We start from the raw sequence: 16360 nt of genomic DNA, 5'->3' as shown, positions 1-16360 counted from the left end.
CACATTCCTACAAAACTAAATCTTCTCTTCTTTGGAATTCTCTGAGAAAAATCATCATTGCTTAAAAGCTTCTCATCACTCTATAATTCTTTTGGGGCAACTGTTCTAAACCCTGATGTGCTACTTGAAAATCTCCTTAAAAATAAAAATTAGCAGACATTATTTGCCATGCGTAGGCATTAAAACTACACGTTGTTCTGCTTTTTGGAAAAAGCATGTGTTGAGCTTAGAAACTGCCTGAAATTCTTGCCCTGTTTTCTGTATACTATGTATTTGAAAGAGATTACCCTGCCATTTGTCTCCTTTTCTATCTTTAAACTGAATCCAGGGAATGCTGCCTTTATCTATGTCACCAGAGGCACTGTCCCTGTCTGTCCAGCTGCTGTATGGTAGAATTTGTGGATGAAAACTTGTCTGCAGCATGGAAGACAGATCAACGCTAAACTCGGTGAAACTCTAGAATTTTTAGAGTGCTAACTCTCCCAGCGGTGCTAACTCTGTATGGTCACCCTTAGGACAGGTCATACTGGAAAGACTGATCAGTTTGGGCTTAACTTTGTACTGACATGATGGTTCTGCTTACAGTCTGGGAAGTAATCTATCTATTGTAACCTAAAGGGTCTTTGCATCACACTCATGACAGATTCTAATACATGCATGATACAAAGATACCTAGGACATGTCCTAAAGATAGCAGTTGCCTCAAATTTTTTGCAGCTCATAAAATATGCCAAAAGTGATTGTCGGAGTGTATGATAATATCCACAAGGTATTTTTTAAAGTGGTTGACTTAGTATCCCAAAACATTCTCATAGAACATGGTGGACACAACTAACATGTATGCTAAATTGATTAAGAATTCAGTCACTGGCAGATTTTAGCTCACAATTACTGAAGAATGGTCACTGAATTGCTAGTGCAATTGCACAGTGAACAGCAGTACACTGAAGATAATCCAGTGTTCTTCATCAAAACCAGAAGTAAACACTTAAGGAACCAAAATGGCAAAGTAGTGACAACAACATATTCATAAAAACTGAGACAGCATGGGAACTTATCCAATTCAAACCAATTGTCCTTTGTCATAGTCACATGTAAAATTATACACCAAGGAAAAAGAAGACATGACACTGTCATGGTATAGATAAGGATGAGGTACTGCATCTTGGAAAACAAGGATTATAGGAAGGATTTAGAGTTAGTGTTGGATAAACAAGATGAACACCATTTTATCGCCCAGTGCAAGGCAACAGATGGCGAATGATAGCCTTTCATGAATAATTCTGGGAGTAGTTAAGTGTAGGAAGGTGAGACTATCTCTGCAGACAGCAGAGTTGAAACAGTGCATATAGTTATAGTGTCTACAGTCCTGACAGAAGTCTCAGAAGCTGGAGAGGTGAAGAAAAGAGCTGCCGAAATTATTAAGGACCTGAAGAATTTGTTATGGAGAAATTCAAGGCTCAAGTCTGTTTAACATTTAATTAGTATCATTGGCTGGTATATATACATTTCTCAATGGGAAGAATGTATCAGACACAAAAAGACTCTTTAATCTAACAGAAGTTATAAAAGGCCAGACTCCCAAACCAGACAAATACAGAGAATAAACTTAGGTAAAAAAATGTCATCAATGCAGGTCATTAATCATTAGAACAAAGATGCAATGATGCTTCAAACAAACAAAAAATGGTGATACCCATGAGTTCACACTAAGGATATAAACTGTACATAATACTGAAAACCTGCAGATGGGAGGTCTACTCCTTTAGTAATTGGCAGCTTCCCTCACAGTACAGATAATACAGCATAGGCATTGATTTTTTAAAAAAGCCACAATAATGACTGCACTGCTTGTGTGAAAAGAATATTGTTGATGTTTAATCCTTACTATTCCACAAATTAATTTTTTTAATTCAAAAGACAAGAATGCAATGCAAGTGTTCAAACCATAACCTTGAAAAGACACTATCCAAGTTCTTGATGTCTATTCATATGTTTTACTACATACACTGTGTGCCAAGGCACGCTACTACTTAAAAAACAAAACTAACAGGAAAGAGATGTGCAGACCATGTCTGAGCTTGTATTTAGAGTCAACACTGAGCACAATCTGAATCATCCCAAGCCATGCTCTCTCCTCTTCTTTACCAGTCATCCAGACCACTCTGAAGTTGAGCATGTTGAGTTGTTTATTTATCATTTTTATGTCACAGATCCCTTTTTCACTGAGAAGTGGAACTTCCCGAGCAAGTGGTCTATGGATCACCATGGACCAGTCCTTTTCTCTATTACTTTCCTCTTAGTGGCAGTTGACAAAGGAATGAGATACAGAGGCAACAGGTGCAAGGAACAGTAGGGTTATTGCAAGCTGACATGTAGATCCTGAGGCCTGCACCATGTAGTTATCCTTGTAAGATACTTCTAGAAGTGGCAGCCTAACCAGGGGCACTAGTAGAAGCAGTCTGGTACTTGGAAGACTGGCAGTGCTTCCAGGATTGAGCTGGACTGCTACTGAAGTGTCCTGTGTATGCTATGAGTCCTGAGAAATATTTTAAGATAAGCTCCTATTCTCAATACAGTCACCACTGAAGGGCTACCTCTCAAATTTTGCATGTGAATGGTGTGCCCATCTCTAGATAGCATGCAAGAGGAAAATATTCAGTCCAATATTTCCAAGGATTGTGGGATAGAAGAAGGGATATTATCTGCTCACCTGAAATTTTTATTTGAGCTACTTCTCCATCTCCTCCTTCACTGTGTGCTCGGACCTCAACAACATATTCACCGTCACTGGGGACTGGCACCTCTATTGTGTGCTTTCCAGTTGAAAACAACTTGCCTTCATGTTGTCCATCTGGCCTATAAAGTACCTAGGAAAGCCACAGTAGGTATAGTTATTGAAATGCTGCATTTCCATGAAGACACAGTTATGTTTGTACAGCGTGTCAATGAAAAAGTATTAAGGTTTTATTTACATATGAAGCCTATATATATATATCAAAACTAACTGGTTGATACTACTTTTTCCATTTATACACGGGGTGAATCTAGACAGAATGTTTCCTCATTGTTTTCTCTGTTACAAAATTATGTCACCTTTCAAAAGATAATTTCAGTACTTATACTCAAGTAATTAAACGATGGAGGATAATAATGCAAGGTGGCAAAGAACATCAAACAAAAATATGAGAACGCAGTTGGGTTTTCTGACATAAAATTTATAACAATTTAAATAAATGAAACAATCATAAATTTTATTAACGATCAATGATGTTAAACTATTGCAAATGTGATTGCATATGTCTTGTGGGACCTTGAGAAAAGATCTCAATTCCTTCTGGAATAATCTCTGTGAAACACTGTCAGCAATTCCCAGGAAGGAGTTCAGCTTCTCAAGCACATTTGTGCACGTAGAACATGATACTAATTTTCTTACTGCCCATGAAGCAGCAAAATGAAACAGGAATTAATATTTGAAGGTTTCTATATGCCCTATAGTTAGTATATACAGTTGCTCCAGTTATACAGCAACTGTATCTAATGACATTAAAGGTCTCTTCCCTTTCTCTACCTTCCCAGACTTTAAAGACCTCATGTTCAAGCAACTGTACCTCCCATGGAGATGGGAAAGAAAAGCTGAAAGAAACAATGCATAGTGGTATAAAGACAAACTGTAAAGCGTCCAACTTTTTTAAGCATTATTTTAAGCCAATAGACAATAAATGTGATCACAAGGGAAATGAGATGCTGCAGTTGCTGCTATGAACCTTCCCATAATATGGCTTACCACCCAAATGAATTTCAGTGCCCCAGTGTATTCTCATAATATTGACTAAGCCCATTGGTTTTGCTCTAAGCCTACTGGATGGCTGTGATTGCTGAGCATGATACCTTCATCTTATGCATTCAGCTATGCATGTGTGATTAGGTACAAAGATATGCACAGTCTACAAAATGCACACCATGTAGCACAAACAAAGATAAAAAGTATTTTCAGATATCATACTTTGTATCCTTCAACTGCAGACTCATTTGACATTGCCTTCACGTGATCCCAGGTGATGATGTACCTTGAACCAGATCTTACGGAACTGATAATTCTTGGACGTTGGCTTGGAGCTGAAAAGCAACATATGTGTAACGTAAACTTAAATGAGATTTCATAAACGTTCAATGACGTTGTTATTAAGAAATGTAAAAATATAAGAAGGGAAATCTGGCTGACATTTAAATGAGCAAGGGATAGTTTCCTTCCTGGAATGAACTGCTACAGCTTGAGCCAGGCAATTTTGGATTGCTTGTGCAGTGGCTGCTTTGTGGATTTGCCTTTCCACGTTGTGAGAACAGAAGTGGGTAACATTACCCTTCACTATGTTGCTGGCCATGGGTATTTACTGGCATGTAACTATGTTCAGAACCTCCCAGAAATGTGGCTTAGGTCATATTTATTCATGGAGATTAAATATTAAATGAAGTATTTACAGGCTTTTCTACAGCATTTAACTCAGTTCTGTAGAAACAGAAGTACCCCACTGCAGAAACCATTAATTATCATTCACGTAATAAGCTTATAAAATGAACCTTTTCTCAACACAAATGAACCCTGCAGGTGAAAGCTGCGTAATACTCTATTTACTCTATTTAATACTCTCTTTACTGACAGAAATTAGTTATACTATGTATTTTTAGCCCATGTAAGTGTGTTTTAAATATACAAGATGTATTTCTTAAATTGCTCAGTCAATGCTAGTACTAGGTATCATCATTAAGTTAGGAGCAATATTCAGAAACCCGTTATGGTATGTAAATTCTAGGGTGGGATTCAGATTGCCCACTTTTCAAGGATGCTTAATCCCGCTCTTCCACTGTTAGTGAAAATGGCAGTTTGTCACATTCTGATCTTCAGAATCCTTCTTGCTACCGACTGAACAGAAAGACAGAGAACTGCTGCCTACAATAGCTGGTTACAACTGTTCATCATTTGGAATATCATGTCCAGCTTTGATATCCCCAGTACTAGAAGGACACTGGTAATCTGGAGTAAGCCTACCAACCTGGTGGGGAGTTGGAGCACTGGACATGTGAAGGGAGGTTGAGAGAGCTGGGCTTATCCACCGTGGCAAAAAGTCTACTTTGGAGGAGACCTAAGAGTCCCTTATCCTTACCAGGGGGGATATCAGGAAGGATCAAGGCTCATGAAAACAGTAGGGAAAAAGGATGATTAACAAAAAGGCTCAAATTTGATTTAAAAGAGTCTTACACTAGATGCTCAGAAAAAGACTGGCAGTGGAACAGGTTTCTCAGAGAGGTTGTGCAGTCTCTATCCCTGGAGGTTTTCAAGATCCAGCTGGGTAAATCCCTGAGCAACCTGATCTGAGCTTGCAGCTGACCCTCCTATGAGCCTATAAACTCAGCATCTCTACTGCCTTTTGTAAGGCTGTTTAGGCAACACAACAAAAGAGAGGAAGGAGAACCTTAGCAGAAATTTTCAGACAAAGAACCAATACCCTGTGAAGGGAGAACATTCAATATATGAATAACAAGCCATGTTTGAAAACATGATGGACATGATTACACCTAAACTAATGTTCCATTTACTCACGTGCTTTCCTGGTAACAACGTCGATGGTGCTGCTGGGGGGTCCATAGCCTGCGCTATTGAAGGCAGAAACATCTACATGGTAGCGAGTGTTAGGCTTCAGGTTTTCCAGTTTGGTTGAATATTCTTGATTGCTCACTTGTACCCGCTGTGCAGCTGCTTCTTTATCATGAGCAGCCCAGTAACGAATCTGTAAGCAAGAAAATTAAAGGATTAAATTTAACATATTCGATCATAAAGACATTTTATAAAAATTTGTGTATTTCTATACTACATACTCTGGGTAATAAGCAAGCTAAAAGAAATTTAATAGCAATAGCATGGAATTCCTTCTATAGGCTGCAGTTTTAACTGAGTTGTGTATACGCATAAAGAAATAGAAACAAATGCAGATTTTATTATGAAAACTTTTCTCATAGTGGTCTAACTTGTTCTTAGCTAAGTCACTAAAAGTCTGGGAGATGGATAATGCCTTCAGAGAACAAGACTATTCTCTTCTCGCTCTTTTGTTTGTGCATTTTACTCTGGACTTTAATATTTTTTTCCTACAGTAGGAGAGACTAAACTCTGCAAATGTTTTCAGCGTATTTTGTTTAGAATGTCTTCAAAATTTAGACCTCTTATACTTCTGTCTAGGGAATGCAAAGTATTCAGTCATGCTAGCTGTATGTGTAGGTTTGGATAAATGTACTTTAATATTTTCTAAAGTTCTTTGGCTAAATTCAATTAGATTTCATAGTACAATTTGACATTTGTCAAAGTGGGTGAAAAAGAACCTGAAAATGCTTAAACTTGTAACATCTTAAAATCCAAAGCCAGTTAAGAGTACATAGAAGTTCTGTGAGGTTTTTTTTTTCTCCCCAAGAACTCGTTCCATCCCATTTTAATTCATTATGCATTGCAAAGCACCATTTTAAAATAGAATAATTCCTATGGAGTGATGCCATTCCATCACATACACAGAGTCTTATTCTGTATGGCCTTGTGAGATGCAAACGAGAGAGAAACAGTGTCAGTCTCTGGGTTTTGTCTGGTTTATAACCATTTACATGTGACTAAATTACTGCACCAACCTGAAAGAGTGGAAAGCCATGCCCATTACATTTTGCTTTTGAGTGTTTTAACTAAGCATTTAGGCTCAGTTTCTAACTGTCTTCATGAAGACTTTTGGGTATGCTACCTGACAGACTTTTAAAATTTTTCAGAAGTAAGTTAATGTTGTTGGTAAATTCAGGCTCTAGGAAAAATGTTGCTTTGTAAGATTTTGCTGGTGACATTAGGTATCCTGTCATTTTTCTCTTTAAATAGCATATGCTTTAATCTTCCATTCTGCTGACATTAGTTGCCCTCATTACAAGTTATGGGTAAAATCCTTATTTGGTGAGGCATTATTTTCCCCTGTTCACATTTAAATTACAATATTTAATAAAAACATTTCTTTATTTTACCTCAGAACACATGCTGTGTCTGAATGAGGAGAGAGGCGGTAGGTGATTTATTAGGGGATTTCTCTTCACCTGTTTCAAATGTCTTTGAAAATGAGAACATCCAGTATCACTACTCCGAGATTACTCTCATCTAAATACTTCTTGTAGTTTGTCTCCTCATTATTTGTTGCCTCAGTCTTTCCCACTAGTGTTACAAGTTACTCATACTCCGACTATTATAAATGTGACATCTTCATGGCTTTTGTCACTCCTTCATGGTGCAGAGAGAATCACATTGTATCTGCAGACCAAACTGGCTTTGCTTTTTGAATTCAGCATGCATACCTGACTTTCAGGTACAAACAAGTAATTTTCAGTTCTATAAATGTATGTCCTACATACTGCTTTGGAATTTTAATCCACTAGCATTCTAAACATCAGTTTACTGTAATTTAGGCACTCACACTCATGAAATTCCCACTTATCAAGGTGGCTATTTTTCTGAGTCAACAGCCTTTGCCCCAAATGAGTGAGGACTGTGCACCAAATCCATCCTGCAGGCTTCTCCAGCTTGATGAATGGTTTCAAACTGGCACAGATCTGAAACTGTCACAGTCATTTCAGCTGAAGGTCTGGTCATGATCTTAAAATCATAATTTCTTTTATATAACAAAAAAAGTGTTGTGGATAAGCTGCTGTTATTGAATGTAACCAGCTGTACACCATAACCTGCGATCTATAAATGACTGACTCAAGTTTAAGAGGGTGAGTACATCAGCAGTTAAAGGACATCATGTCTATCTCTGTCTCCAAGTTCAAACAAGTTTCTAGCCTTCAGCAAAGGGATGTCTGTAAAGTTCTAGGTGGCCAAAAGTTTATTAACCATGACAGGACCAATGGCAGCTTTGTTGTTGATATTAACTGTCTACTGAAGACTAATTAACTAGCTTTTAGTATGATCTATTATGTTAATTAAGTACCTGCTTTACCTAAAGATGGAAAATACACTTCATGTGAAACTTTTATTAGTCATGTGGCATACATTGGAAGCCTTCAAATTCCTCTGACTTGTGAAGCTTTTTACAATCCTAATGTTCTTTTGCATTACAGTGATGCTAAGGGTGTAATATACAAGTAACATACAGCATCAAACAAGACAAGCGAGAACAATGAATGAAAATGTAAATTGCTTCACTGAGAGTATATTACATTTCAGGCAGAAGTAATATAATTTAAAAATTAAATTAAATTTAAATCCCTAATACTATTGTTCTTGGCTGCAATGTTGTAGACTTTACTCCTATAGTGTGTCAGCTGTGTGTCATGCACACACAGAAAGTTCTTTAATACACAGTCATATTTAATACATAGTCATATTTACATATTTGGAACACTGTAACTACTCTTGGAAAAGAAAAAAAAAATGAAGATTACTTCCTTGAGAGCTAAGAAAAAGTACTGCCTTCTTTATACTATTCCTACATTTCTTAGTTTATATTTAATAATTTCAAATTGTCTTGAAATAATTTGGAATTTTCTTTCACTCTCTTGCCTCTGGGGAAATGATATCTAGAATTAAATACCCCATTGCTTCAACAAGTCACATTTCCACACTTGAATGAGTAGGCCCTCTCCCTTTTTCTTAAAGAGCTTAGATAGTAGCCCCAGACAGTCTGCTTTTTACTGTAGCTCTGCATTTATTTTGTTAGGCAATCAGTCTCCAGAGGACACAGAAGGGTATTTCACCCAAGCTCTAGAGTTTTTGTGGGAAATAAGCCAATAGTGATCTTTATGAAGGAATGCCTTAGCCATCAAGAATTGGTGCAGCCCTCTGTGCTAAAATCAGGGAAAATATGGTCTTTCATAGTCCTCTCCTCTATTCATCCTTTAATATACTGAAATACATCAGAAGCTGCTTCTGCATCATGAAAAAACAGCTCAGGTACTCATGAAAGTTTTATATAGGAATGACATAAAAATATACTTTACTCATATTAAGAAAGAATGCTAATAGCATATTTCAGTCGAACAAGAGACAATGGTGGTGACTAGTGATAAATTTGTTTAATAGAATTAGCCTATATCTATTGTATAGAAGCAGCAGGAAATATGGATAGTGTCTCTGGTACTGCATGCACTGAAGAGCTGTGGCTTTTAGCAGGCTATTGTAAGAAGTCATAAATCTTAAAATCTCTATATGGATGGAGATAGTTTTCATACTTTATCTCTTTTTTAAGTGTGAGCTGAAGATACTCCTCTGTAATGGCAAAATGTATCAGCTCACACTCATCACCATGAGGGCAGTCATCCTGACAGTATGCATTAGTGTCAAGAAAATCTGACTCTTCCTGGTGTGAGAAGTGTTGTGTCACAGGTGAAATACCTTCAGGTATTTTGCTCAGGGTACTCCCACCTCTTAAACCCAAGTATTCAAAAAGTCAGTTATGCAATCTTCAGGTGATAATAAAGACCAAAAAAAACCTGAGGTGTTCTGGTGAATGGTGTTTTTTGTTAACCTGAGCAGTAATTAAAAAAAATAACTATTGTAATACTTATTGATGTCAATATACACAGAGCCTGGAGAGATAGTCACTGGAATTTTATAAATGCAGTTTGAGTGCTCCTTCCACCACAGCTTGTATTGCAGTGCTATTACAGTGTCCAAAGGAGGGCAGTGAAGGTGGTTAAGGGCCTTAAGAGGAAACCATATGAGGAACAGCTGAGATCACTTGGTCTGTTCAGCCTGGAGAAGAGGAGAGAACTCACTGCAGTTTACAACTTCCTTGTGAGGGGAAGTGGAGGGGCAGGCACTGATCTGTTCCCTATGGTGACCAGTGACAGGACCCGAGGCAATGGCCTGAATTTGTGTCAGGGGAGGTTTAGGTTGGATACAGGAAGAGGTTCTTCACACAGAGGGCACACAGTCTGGCTCTTGGAGATTGTCCTGTGCAGGGCCAGGAGCTGGACTTGATGATTCTTGTGGGTCCCTTCCAACTCAGCATATTCTGTGAACATCACAAAAGCTATCGGTGGCCCTGACCTTCCAGAAGAGACCTCTCTATTTTTGCCGTGTCCTATGGCTCCTTCAGGACTGATGGGAGAACATAAGAATTTCTTTTCATTTTCAGTGGAGAAGCACAGGCTTGCCCTTTGCTGCTTTCCCTTCTTACTAGAATGAGACTGGTGATTGCTCAGGAGAAGATCTCTGAATTAACACTTTACTGAGCACCTTTCTTTACAAGTTATTCTCTTTTCAGCCATAAAATCTTCTGCATTTTTTGTCTGACGTTTTTTCTTTTTTTTTTTCCAATCAACATGCATTCTGGTCTTTCTCATTGAATAATCTCCCCTCCCTTCTTCCCCGACGTCCCCTGTCAGCAACTCCCGTGGTTTTACGTAAAATAAGGTAAAATTGAAAAAAAAAAGGCCAAATATGGGTTGCCTATGAGCATGTTCTCCCACCATTTCTTTCCCCATTTATCCTTAACCCTCTTGCCTTTCTACCCCAATCCCTAATACAACTCTCAACACCCACTGTCATGGTCTATAACAACTATAATCCCAACTCTCCCAGCTCTCTCCAGATTCCCACAGGTCCACCAGTGTATGCCTGCCTAATGCGTGTTCTGGTTATTCTGGGCGTGCAGGCTTCAAGCCCAATTTCTGTGCAGACTGTTCAGCTCAGGAGTGCAAAGTTGCTACGGGGCTGTCTCGGCTGAGCTCACGCATCTGGGCACTCCATCCAGCTCTCAATTACGACCATCAATTTGTCTATCCTATTCTAAAGGCACAACCCTAATGAAACACCAAAACAGAGGGTTACTTTAGAAAGCAGGAGTTAACAATGATATTACCATCTTAATATCAAACCTCAGTGTCCTCTGTCTGCACTGTATAAAATCAAGCTTTTCAAGGGACACTGTGCTGGTTCCTAGAGGTCTTCACTATAGTCTTGTTAAGTATTCCAAAAGTATTACATAAATCTCATGGAGACAGAAAGAGATCACGAAATATAAAACCAAGTATCACTAACTCAAAGAAGATTTTTTCATAATTTCAGCAATAAAAATGAGGTTACTCCTCATTTATATGAGCTCATTTTGGAACACAGAAGATATTAAGTAGCTGACAACTTGAATCACAAAGCAACTCACGAACAAAACTAAGACCCAAACTCCTATTCTGGAGTGCAGCCAAAGTCAGCAGGCTGTACACTGCAGAGTTTGTCAGCATCCAGTGTGTATGGACGATGTTAAGACTTTCCTGCTGCAGTACTACATGGTCATTTCTGGTTGCACCCACCCTGCTGTTGTCATCTCTGTAGAAGGACAAGAACAGCTTTTACCAGTAGTACCACTTAGATGGACCAGACGAACATGCCCTGAAGCCCTTTCTCATGTGGAGAATAGAAACAATGAAGAAAACATTATTGTCTTGCACAATAGCAGTGTCTACGTTATACTGGATTCTGGGTACTTGTCATGTAGTCCCACTTACTATAGGGTTTGTGGGTGAAATATATTAATAACTGCTGATAATTTAAGTGGGCCATCATTTATTTTCAATTTTATGTATGTGTTGACAATGACACCAGAATTTAATTTCAATATGTTTTGAGAAGTTAGAGATAGGCATTCAATTACATAACATAGACAAGATTCTTTTATGAAATAATGATACTCTATGCCAGTTAAACACTGAGAACACACATTTCTTAATATGTTTTAGTAATTAAGTACATAACACCAAAACCAATCTGCTTCTCAGAATGCAAAATCTGCACAGAAAGCACCAACTAAAGAAAAGTGAACCCTAAGAGTCAGAATGCTAGAGTAGGAATTATTCTTGGATTTAACTATGGAAATGAAATTAATAAGAAGATATACAGTGTCACCTCTAAACTCACCTGATATCCTTCCACAGATTTATCAGAAACATGGTGCCAAGAAACAGACATTTCAGAAGATGATAAAACTTTTACACTCACATCTGTAGGTATTTCAGTTGGAGCTGGAAGATGAAACATATGTTAAATATCCTATCTGATTCCTGTGATACTGTCATACTTCCTTACAGGGGCTCTTCTCACTTCAGCATTTTATATTATTTTCTTGGTATCAGTGAGCCAAGTGTTAGTCTTTAATCTGGTTTTACTTGAGTAAACTTCAAATCCAGTGATGATCTGTATGGAAAATGACTCTATAAAAACAAAGCAATGATCCTGTTGCTTGGCTCAGATTATGAATTTTTATGCTTCAACAGATTCCATGATGAAATTAGTGTGAACTGAAAACAGGCTTTTGTAAACAGAATGAAACATCCAGTGATCTTTTACTAAATGGGACAGCAGCTCCCAGATTACATACATCAGATCAGATTTTTTTAAGTTAGTTACACACAAATACTCATGTATGTCACTTAGTCATGATGATGCAAACTTTTTATGAGTGCAGATATTAGATATAGGGCTGTCCAGTGGAACACAGAAACTTGAACATAAGTGTGATATGATCCAAAGCACCCTTCTATCAGGCATACATCACACAATAGATTTTGGTTTTAGTTCTGGACAGCAGCTAATGCACAGCACAGACCATTATAACGAGATACACTTTTATTCAGGGCCTAGACTATTAAGTTCTGGTTTCATTATAAGAAGCTGTTATTTCACTTTTGCTTGCATTTTAAGTGAGATAAGGAATTAAAAAAGACATAAGCAATGCATAAGAAAGAGAGCTTTCCAAGCTAAGAGCAGTTCTCTGTCACAAATCTTTTGAAACAAGTTGCAACAGATGGGCATGGCAGCCCTAATGAGGAAAGCTTTCATATAGTTAATCTTCCAGCTGGGCTTCCAGTCAACTATGCATCTAAACAGCCACTGTTAAGAAAAAAATCAGTTACATCTCTCATGAAAAGTATCCCAGGTAACTAAATAATCTTATATGCAAAGTTACCTTTCGTAATTGTCTTTCAATGGCTGTTAATAATGCAAATGTCTAATTAAAAAATTATACATTATTGCAAAATTGTTTTCACAATGACAGGAATTTAGATAAGCAAGAGGCCTGTGCACTCATTACTAGCAATCATTACTCACTACTAGCAATGGCAGGTATGACTAGTAGTTGTCAGACATGGAACTTGGCTGAGAACACATGGGAACACAGAAATTCCCCAGTCACTAAAGTTAATAATGCTGCCAACAGTTATAACTAGACAGACATAGATCTATTATAAAATACACAACTTAGTGGAAAAACTGTCACTATATGTATGTATGTATATTTATAAATATCTGTAAGGAATATTTTATGACCATATTGCTTTAAGATCTCCCCAATATGTTTGAGAAGCTGTGTTGTCTAACAATAATAATATCACTTGCTGATTTGGAGGTACAGAAGTACAAGTGGAATAGTTGAGATCATCTAATGTATTCCCAAATCACTGTCAGACTCCTCTCTATTGTATCAATTACAGAATTTTCCAAAATATTTCATATTGAAAAGCTTCAAATCCCAGGGATTTTGGTGACACAATACTGATATAAAGTTTAGACAATATTTCATCTGCTTATGCTTGTTTATGAGCTCCAAATAATTTATATCTCTATTTGGCATTTACGTTCTATAAATACTTTGCAGTGTCTCCTGAGCCAGAAAGATGACATCAGTTGCTTTTATACAGCCTTCTAATTCAGTAATTCTGCGAATAAAAAAAGGAATCATGTGGGCTTCACAGTATGTTCTCTTCACTGAAAACATAGTGGTCATCACACAATTATCTCCTAAGCATAACTATACGAAGTTCAGGCTGGCAGCCAGTTAGCACACTACGAGGTATGGAGGTGATTTTGTTCCAGCCCTGATGTCAGAGGAAAACTCTGCAGAATGCTCTTTGGAGCATCTTCTGTTACATCTATGGGAAAAATTCCTTCTTACCTGTCCTGCAGTTCCTGGATTTGATATGGGCAGTAGTCAGGGTCACAGCCCCACACAGGAGCTGTTGAGCACTACTGGAAAGGTTTGGACTTTTGTGTTTGAAATCAAAGAAGTAGGCTCGCTGAGCTTCTACTCCTTTTGCTGTCTGCATCTGGCATCATTTAAATGTAAATGTTTTTATCAGGTGTCTGGACTTTGCAAAAGTCTATGTTAGAACATCAGCAGCCACTCAACTGACCTCTTTATCTGGAAACCGGCACTACTGTATAGTTGCTTCTCCTCTGTCTTTTGGAGCTACTAGACTCTACTATGTTCTTGAAATTAGAGAGCTATACAAACACTTGTCATCTCTGACATGGTTAGTATAATCCTAACAAACACATGGGAGCTTATCAGTCAGGTGTCAATAGGTAAGTCTCTGAGAAAGGATGGATATTGAAGTATTATTTGGCAGATATTCCTTTTTTTACACCAAAGTCACATACTAACACATTTATACAACGCAAAAACCTTTGTGTTGCTGCAGCAACTGTTGAAGATTTCCTAAGGTACCCTTTTAAAAGAAAGAAGATTAGTATTAGCCTTGTCAGATAGCTAAGCAGTTGCTAGCCTGAACCCTGAATTAATCATAAGAAGTGAAAGCACTATTTTATCTTTTCTTTGTGTGTGGTCGATTTGTATCCAAAGTTCCCATTAGTGCTAATGGGAATCATGAACATAAATCTTCCAAAAAGTACACAGAATAAAGAGCAGAATCAGACGTATGAGTGTGGCCCTGTTATCTTATCCCTCCTGTTGGTTCTTTGGTCTATATCTGTTGACTTTGTGAAGGGGATTTTGCTCTATGGAAAGAAAAATACAAGCAATTCTTTGGGTTTCTGGCAGAAATTAATAAACTCTATTGGTTTAGAACAGACTTGAGTGATGATGTTGCAATTAAGGATGTTGTATATATTTCTTCTGATTTAAGGTAAACTTTCTTCTGGCACTTTCTTCTGCTAAGTTTGTAAAGTCACTTAAACTTCATTTCTAAAGATCACAGCATGTGAGATAATTCCAGTATAATAATTAAGAAAAATATTTTATTGGAATGCCAAAGAGGTTTCCATTAAATTATTCACTTGATAGCTCTAACATGCAAACCAGAAAAAAGAAAGGGACAGAGATAATTTATATTAGACCCTAAACACACTGGAAATTTAACTAGGTACAACTGAGCTATCATTCTTTCATAATTTTGGGCTAAATTCTGATACTGATCTACTAGAATAACAGGTTTTAGTGTGGTCTTTTAAGAAGACAAAAATTACACATATGTCAAATACATGTATCAAGATCACAGAGACATTGCTGGATAAAGATGTAAATGTTTTAGGCAACCAATATGAAGATCAGAATTCCTTTTTCTATATTCTTAAATCTTTTAACAGCCATGTGAAGAATTTTGAGTGCCTCTGACATTCTGAATTGCCCATTGACAGCAAATACAACCAAGTGATGTGCATACCATATAAAGCAGCCAGAAACTGGCTATGCAGAACAATGGAAAGTGAGCAAAAACATACACCCTCCCTGCTGAAGATGTATGCAGCTATGCAAATCAGTATCTCTGCTGCTATACAAATCAGTGTCAAGGACCGGGTTCTCTCTCCTGATGTTGGTAGTGCTGATCTGGACCCTCAGTGTAAAACTTATTTGAAACCTTTACTCACCATCTTGTGCTGAATAAATGACTGCAGTGAGACTGAATGGTCCATCCCCTTTGTTGTTAAAAGCTTTCACTTTTACTTGATACTGAGTTGAAGGTGGCATTGATTCATCCTTGTGGACATACCGGCCAATTTCAGGATTAGTAACTGTAACTCTTCTCCATTCTTTCTCACCAAATGGCTTGAAAGCCACTATATAACCAAAGTTATTTCCATAGTGGTATTCTCTTGACAAAGGCTGAAGAGGCAAAAGATAAACCATTAATTTTTGTAGCCAGCTAAACGAAGAGGTCTAGAACGAAATATAAATAATGCAGAAAGTATCAATACAATTGTAAGAACACTGAACTAAACTTCCATTTTACCCTGGTTTCCTTCTGTGTCTTGCCCCATCCCCTTCAAGAACAGACCTGCAGTATTATCATATTAGCTACTAAAACATTTTAAGACCTTGGTCCTCATCTGAACTCAGTGCAACACACATCATGTTATCTCCCACAGAAAGAAATCAAGAATCATTGTGTAATAAAACAGCTGTAGCTGGCAAAAAAAGACTAGAGTAAGGGACAGTGGATATGTAACACAGACACGCTAAGCCAGTATTTGGGTCCATGTGTATGTATGGAGATTGGTATTTCCAAAAAGAGATGAGGAAAGAGAAAATTTATGTGGCTGGCTGAAATT

The 16360-nt window shown here is 37.6% G+C and overlaps 1 protein-coding gene across 1 annotated transcript in view; it reads right to left on the bottom strand.

Moving 5' to 3' along the window:
- CNTN1 (contactin 1) overlaps nt 1–16360 on the bottom strand; it is a 243587-nt gene that overhangs the window by 13718 nt on the left and 213509 nt on the right. The window contains exons 19-23 of the mRNA XM_050325399.1: nt 15680–15914; nt 11933–12036; nt 5603–5789; nt 4007–4119; nt 2714–2870 (exon numbers count right to left, since the gene is read on the bottom strand). Coding sequence (XP_050181356.1) covers nt 2714–2870; nt 4007–4119; nt 5603–5789; nt 11933–12036; nt 15680–15914 — 796 coding nt within the window. The remainder of the gene's footprint in view (nt 1–2713; nt 2871–4006; nt 4120–5602; nt 5790–11932; nt 12037–15679; nt 15915–16360) is intronic.

This window comes from Myiozetetes cayanensis, unplaced genomic scaffold (genome assembly GCF_022539395.1).
Source record: "Myiozetetes cayanensis isolate MyiCay16 unplaced genomic scaffold, myiCay2020 scf3, whole genome shotgun sequence".
NCBI classification, from domain to species: domain Eukaryota; kingdom Metazoa; phylum Chordata; class Aves; order Passeriformes; family Tyrannidae; genus Myiozetetes; species Myiozetetes cayanensis.
Note: the sequence above shows the minus strand (reverse complement) of the source record. Positions and strands in the feature narration are given on the sequence as shown.